At 32.0% G+C, this 7,104-nt stretch overlaps 2 protein-coding genes across 2 annotated transcripts; both read left to right on the top strand.

The window, feature by feature from the left end:
• The first annotated feature begins 220 nt into the window (after window positions 1-220).
• On the top strand, window positions 221-3,751 carry LOC121210965 (uncharacterized). Its single transcript, XM_041083020.1, has 3 exons — window positions 221-2,098; window positions 2,193-3,278; window positions 3,457-3,751. The coding sequence occupies exon 1, from the start codon at window positions 817-819 to the stop codon at window positions 1,927-1,929; it is 1,113 nt and encodes a 370-aa protein (XP_040938954.1). The 5' UTR covers window positions 221-816; the 3' UTR covers window positions 1,930-2,098; window positions 2,193-3,278; window positions 3,457-3,751.
• Window positions 2,045-2,699, top strand: LOC121211435 (uncharacterized). The gene is made up of 2 exons (XM_041084202.1): window positions 2,045-2,098; window positions 2,193-2,699. The coding sequence occupies exons 1-2, from the start codon at window positions 2,045-2,047 to the stop codon at window positions 2,697-2,699; spliced, it is 561 nt and encodes a 186-aa protein (XP_040940136.1).
• Window positions 3,752-7,104: the final 3,353 nt, after the last annotated feature.

The following is a 7,104-nucleotide window of genomic DNA, read 5'->3' as shown; positions in this document are numbered from 1 at the left end:
AAATTCAAATATTAATTTTGTAATTTATGAGTGATTTCCTCTCATATTTATTTTGATGAGTTAGTTATAATTGAGTTAGACATTAAATTAATTATTTAATTAAATATTTATAATAATAGAAAAAACTTATTTTTATACTTGAAAAAGTTGGTTCCTTGTGTGTCATCAACAAGAAATTCCTCCATCTCTAGGTAAGCAAAATGCAGGATGGAATTGCTAGGTAATTTACATTTAAATTATTTAGCATATTTGAGTTCTAATGATTCGCACTCTGTTACATAGTATATTTAAATATTAATATTATAAAAAGTTGATAGTATCTATTATTAAAAAATATATATTTTCTACTATATAAAAAAATTATAAATTTTTTAACCCATAATTAATAAAATAACTTTCAGACACTAATCATTTTTTTAATAATTAAAGTATGGAATAAGATTGTTTAGAATTAAACTCAAACTTTTACACATACAACCTAATACTTTTTATCATTAGTTCAAAAAGTTATTGGCGTCCTGGCTAATTCTAGTAAATTACAATAGTAGAAAGAAATGATAGTTTATATTTAATTAACTGACAGGTTTTTATATTATTATGAACAATATTAAGATACATCACCAATAAATTAATAAATAATTATTTGAAAGCTATATTTCTTTCAATAAATGGCATATTATCAAAGATGAAAGTAATACTAAAGATTGAAACTGAAGTGTCTATTAATACCTACATATATATATATATATTAATTAGAAAACAAATGTTTTCTTCCCATATTATCTTTTATCATTTAATCTTATCTTTGTTTGAGATATGGAGATCAAACTTGCCAGTCATGAGCATTCAATGGGCTATCATTGTCTCGATGATGAGACAGATGATAACTGGTGTGAGAAATGCACGGAGAAAATCTGTGGTGCAGCCTATCCATGTGTAAGCTGCGAACTCTGGTTGCATGAATTGTGCGCCAAAGCCATACAATATCTGCCTCGAGAGATTACACATCCTCTCCACTCACACCACCATCTTATGTTAGATTGGTCTGGTCCTGCCGCACCATTTACCTGTGATTTATGTTTGAAGATTTCTTCGGGCACCAATTACAGGTGTTGTCGGTGCCCCTTCGAGCTCGATTTAGTTTGCGCTTTTGCAAGCAGTGATGATCATGTAGCTAGGAAGAAGAGGCAGAGATCCAATGCAGATAGGGAGAAACAGATAATGCAGCATTACTGCCATATCCACCCGCTGATCCTCTACAAGCATAGCAATGAGGGAGAACATGATTATAATTGTCGTTGGTGTGACAAGCCCCTGACGGGCATTTTCTACGGTTGTAAAAGTTGTGGCTTCTTTCTTCATGAATTTTGCAGTGATAAGATACCTAAAACATTGAACCATCCTTTCCATCCATCACACCCTCTTCGCTTGGATTTCGTTGACGCAACTTGCAATGCTTGTACACAATGGATTGGTACGAGTAAAGACTTCTCCACCGCCGCCTATGGTTGCCAAATTTGCAATTTCAACCTTGATTTTGGGTGTGCAAAACTATTACCTACCCTTAAACATGAGAGCCACAACCACTGTCTCACTTATGTTGGTCCCACTTTCAGGGATCCAATTCACAAATATCATTTCCAATGCAGCTCCTGCCGTGAGCTGTGTTTAGACACCTTTTATCGTTGTGTGCAGTGTGATCTCAATCTCCACCTTAAATGTGTTCCAGTTCCACCTTTAGCTAAACATAGATATCATAGACATCCACTCCTCCTTAATCAACCAGTTAGAGAAGATGAGATTGGAGAGTATTACTGTGATATTTGTGAGAAAGAACGAGATCCAACACATGAAGTTTATTATTGCCAAAAATGCACATATATTGCTCATATTGAATGTGTGCTCAATCAGGTCGCACCCTTTCTTTAGTTTGCTTTACTTTTATATATTACTTTATTCCTCGTTTTCTAATAATGGAATGTTTGCTGTACATTAGGAGGAAACATCAACAAAACAGGACTCGTCATCCTCCCCTCCCATATTCATGGATGCTAAAGCTTCGGAGCTGAAGGAAATGGAGCAGACTGAAACGATTCTGGTTGGTAGGAAACAAAGGAATTATATATATTGTCTTTACATATATTTAACATGATGAATTAACAGGTTTGTTGGTTGTTTATTTACAAGTACAGGTCCGACCAGTCCTCCATAAACATCCATTGAAATTTTGCGAGGTAACTGAAAACTTGGGAGAAAGGGTTTGCGGAGCTTGTCGTTTAGAACTTAGTGGTCCAGGCTACATCTGTAAAGGATGCCTATATATCCTACATGAAAACTGTGCTAAATTACCCTATGAGATACAACACCCTCTTCATCCTCAACATCATCTCAACCTCTACGCCACAACTCCATCGCTGGACCAAAATATATGTAATAAGTGTCAAGATTTTTATTTCGGCTTCACTTATCTTTGCGAGCAGTGTGATTTGAAGCTCGATCTGAAATGCGCAACTCGAGCATCCTCCGAAAGTGGGCGCACAACATTGAAAGAGTCGGAGCGGGAAACTGAGCTATTCCATTTCACCCACAAGCACAAGCTACTGTTTTGCAATATTACTGACCCTGTAGTCGAAAGTCGATGCAATCTTTGTCGACTGCAAATCTTTGGTCCAACATACCATTGCAAGAGATGTGGTTGAGTTCTTCATGAATCTTGTCTTAGGTTACCACATGAAATGCAAGTACCTTTTCATTCCCAACACACTTTGACTCTAAGCTACACGAGATATGGAGGGTGCCATGCATGTTCACTAAAGCTGTTACCATCTGGCTATCATAATAGTTATAACTATGGTTGTAAAGATTGTGGCGTCAACTACCATATTGCATGTGCAATTTCCCTAACACGCCCTCTGAAACGTGACTCTCACATGCACCATCTTTATTATTTTGGGACGGACTTTGATCGATTCTTTGCCATGTACAGTGACTTCATTGATATCTATGCTGGACTATTTTGTAGTCACTGTGGTGAAATCTGCAGTGGGCAGTCTTTCTATCGTTGTCTTGAGTGTTTCATCAATTTCCACGTAGAATGTGTATCCTTACCTCAAATTATCAAATCCAAATGCCACATCCATCCTTTAACTCTTAAAGATTCGTATATCGAAGATGATTCAGAGGAGCATTACTGTGATGCATGTGAAGAAAGAAGACACCCAAACCATCATGTCTACTATTGTGAAGAATGTGCTCATATAGATTGTGCACTTTCTAAGGTACGTAAGTCTTTATGTATAAATGTTCTTTTGAGGTTAAAAGAATTTTATTATTGCTAAGCGATTGAAATCAATATGATATTACTAAACTTGTGGAAGGAAAGGTTGATAAAGAGGATATTATTAACTAAACTGAATTTGCATGTATCAAACTAAAGGAGTTGTTATCATTTTTCAGGAAGAAGAAGTTGTGTCATTCTTGGTTCCTAGGGAGAGGATGAAAAGGATGAGCCTGACTAGGGGAATTTAACTTTGCATATCTTCTCCTTCATAAAGTATTTCATAATACATTGGCCTTCATTGTTTTAATTAATAGTAATTATTAATCATATGTATGTTGTGTGTATATAGATACAGATATAGACTACTATAGGTTTGAAAACAAAATAGGTTTAAGCAATTCTGGTTTAGACCTAAAAATTATTATAAACGTGCAAAATCATTTTGGGCCAAATATACCCTACAAAATTTGGATAATTTTAGACAATTTTTTACATTTTATATGTACAAATACATTTTTATTTTGGTGGTTGATACACTTATTAATTCTATTTTGCATCAAATCAAGATTGATAATGATAAATTGCATCAAATCAACACTTATGATTGATAATGATTAAACCATCTTCGATTTAGTAAATCTAACAATTGAGGTGTTTCAACTGTACTTGAAACATAATTGAATTTCAGTTTAATTTATTTTATAATTATTTTAATTTTTATGATATAAAAATAATTGTTTGACATTTAAAATAATTTCAAAGTTGTTATAAAATATTTTTTGAAAAAATATCATACAAAAGTTATTGTTTTTTTATTTGAAAATTTATGTTTTTTAAGAAATATTTATGAAAAAATTTGAAATTTTTTGTCAAATAATATTCAAAAATTATAAAATAGAATTTATTTTCTAAAAAATAAATCTAAAAATCTAAAAACAGAAATTAATATGGAAAAATCAAGAATCAAAACCAACCAGATTATGATAAACGATTTGAAAATTCCAAAAACTGTGAAATAGGTGTGTATATTTGTTTAAAGTTATGTATTTTTAAATTTTTTTTCCTTTCATTGTTTAGCCATGAATGGAAAGAAAAAGTAATTTTCTTTTTAATTTTCCATTTTTCCTATCAATCATACTTATGAGAAGAAAATTTATATTTTCAATCTTTCTATTTTTTCACTTTTTTAATTTTTCATCTTTCTAATTTTCTTTCCACTCTATCAAGCAAAGTCTAAGTCTAGCTAAAAATTCTATCATACTCATTTGAAAATCATGTATTTAAAATACATATGTTTAAAAATAACATATAATAAATAAAATTAATAATAACACATAAGCAATATATACAAAATTAGTTTAAATATGCAAGAATATAATTTATTTCAAATATGTAAATGTAGCTTAGTAATTTTTGCTACCAACTTGATGTTTGGTTAATTTGAGATACCAACTTAGTCAAGGGTTCAAATAATAGTATAGATACTAACAATGTGGGTGAAAACCATGGTTATTTGAACCAGACTAAGCCAAGTGATCAAACTAATTGGACCTAGAACCAATTAGGGTACTGGTCTGGAGAAAGGCTTTGGACCAATTGAGTCGGGAAACGGTACGAACCTGTTCAACCAACTAAAAAACCTATTGAAATGGCAGTTCAGTCGATCTTTAATATTTTTATTTTTATGATTTTTTAATTATTTATTTAATTAAATAATCCAAACCAATCAAACTAACAAACTAATAGCCTAACCGATTTGACTATTGATCCGATTTTAAAAAGCTTTGTGGAAACTATTAAAATGAACAAAAATAATTGAAATGAAGCTTTGGTTGTAATGCTAAAGTTGAGGTTTTGTGCATTCAATGGCATAGGTTTGAAATAGATATACAAACAATATGAGTGAAACAATTTGTACAATAAAGTTGAAATCTATCAAAATATCAAAATAAAGCTTTAGTTGAAGCGATTAAAAAAAGTATAGATGTTGAAGACATAGATTTAAATCTTAATATATGTTATTTTATTGGTTTTTAAATAAGGAAAAAACAAAAGTATCCTCATAATGGTATAACTTATTAAAAATATGTAAGGTTATTTGAGTAATTTTCCTAATTGAGTTGGTATCAAATTGCCTCGTGACATTAACTCAGACACACATTTAAATAATAATATAAAAATATAGATATGCAAACAATGCGGTGAAACAATTTATATAAAATATATAAAAATATTAGAATAAATTTTATTTAAAATGATAAATAATAAATATTAGAATATAGATACTAATAGCAAATGCAGTCCATATCAAATTGGTAAAATATTTTTTTAGTAATCTTGGCCTTTCTAGTTTCTGTGTAATGTTGTTTGTTTTCTTCTTACTGATGAAGAAAAAATATAATGGATATCAAAGTGGTAAAAACCATCAAAATCTGTAATTGATGTCGATTTCGATTTCATCTTGCACAATATCCTCCCCTTTCTCCTGTTGGAGTTTTGACAGCAGAGGAAGAAAACAGAAGCAAGTAATTCGGATGAAGTAAAGTTAAACTTCAATGTTGAACAAGCAACATGCCATATACATAAGTAATCCGGATAACATATGTTGGATTTTGAGTAAAATAAAGAAGAAGAGAAAACGGATGCCAAAAATTTGAACAAGAAGAAAACTAAAAAACTCCCATGATTTTTCATTGATAATTTGAAAATATATGTAAGTTACATAACAATTGGATAGTTACCTAATGACATAACTGCTCCCACTAATACATGACTAATATAAGCTTGAATTACACACAAAAGTAAGCTGACATATCAGTTATTACATCAAATTCAAATCAAAATCTAATCCTACTAACTTTGTGGACAAATTACAAAGAAACTAAATAAAGTTACATAGAAACAAAATGAACTAAATGAACTAAATAAGTTATGGCATTCGGTTCAACTTCAATGTTGATCTTCATGTTGAGCTGCTGCTAGTCTCCATGCTGAACTGCTACTGGTCTCTTGTTGCATTGCAGGCCAATGCTCGACACTCCTCCTTGGACTGTATGCAACAAACACCAATTTTACTTCTTAAAGCTTCAAATCTAGTAGCACTTAGTGGCCTAGTTAAAATATCAGCCAATTGGGTTTCTGAGCTACAATGAACAAGGCTGACTTCTTTTGATTGCTCAGCCTCTCGAACAAAGTGAAATTTGATCTTGAAATGTTTAGTCTTGCCATGAAAGACTGGATTTTTGGCTATAGCAACTGCTGATTGGTTATCAATCCTGATTTCATTTGATTCAATCTGTTCTTCATTCAAGTCACATAGAAGCTTCCTAAGCCAAATGGCTTGATTAACAGTTGCAGCAGTTGCAATGTACTCTGCTTCAGCTGTGGATAGAGCAACAGTTTGTTGCTTCTTTGAGCTCCAACAGAAAACTCTTGAACCTAGTGTAAAGAAGTAACCAAAGGTGCTCTTCATGTCATCAATAGAGCCAGCCCAATCACTATCAGAATATCCAGTCAACTTAAGCTCCTTTTCTTTTGCAAACTTGACTCCATAGCTCAAAGTCCCCTTGACATATCTGAGGATTCTTTTAGCTGCTTTGTAATGAACCACATCATAGCAGTGCATAAATCTCGATAATAGACTAACACCAAACATAATGTTAGGCCTTGTTGCTGTTAAGTATAACAAGCAACCTACTAGGCTTCGATATTCCTTCTCATCAACCCTTTCTTGATTTCCACTACTAGTCAGCTTCTCTCCTTGAGCCACTGGTGTCCTGACTATTTTGCAATTTGTCATGCAAAGTCTGTTGAGAATCTTCAAA

The sequence above is a fragment of the Gossypium hirsutum genome, chromosome A12, assembly GCF_007990345.1.
Source record: "Gossypium hirsutum isolate 1008001.06 chromosome A12, Gossypium_hirsutum_v2.1, whole genome shotgun sequence".
Lineage (NCBI taxonomy): Eukaryota > Viridiplantae > Streptophyta > Magnoliopsida > Malvales > Malvaceae > Gossypium > Gossypium hirsutum.
Note: the sequence above shows the minus strand (reverse complement) of the source record. Positions and strands in the feature narration are given on the sequence as shown.

Excerpts from the sequence above, each read along its gene's own strand:
- LOC121211435 (XM_041084202.1), top strand. The coding sequence starts at position 2,045 with ATGGATGCTAAAGCTTCGGAGCTGAAGGAAATGGAGCAGACTGAAACG. Across the intron at positions 2,099-2,192 it reads AGCAGACTGAAACGATTCTG|GTCCGACCAGTCCTCCATAA; the intron begins GTTGGTAGGAAA and ends TTACAAGTACAG.
- LOC121210965 (XM_041083020.1), top strand. The coding sequence starts at position 817 with ATGGAGATCAAACTTGCCAGTCATGAGCATTCAATGGGCTATCATTGT.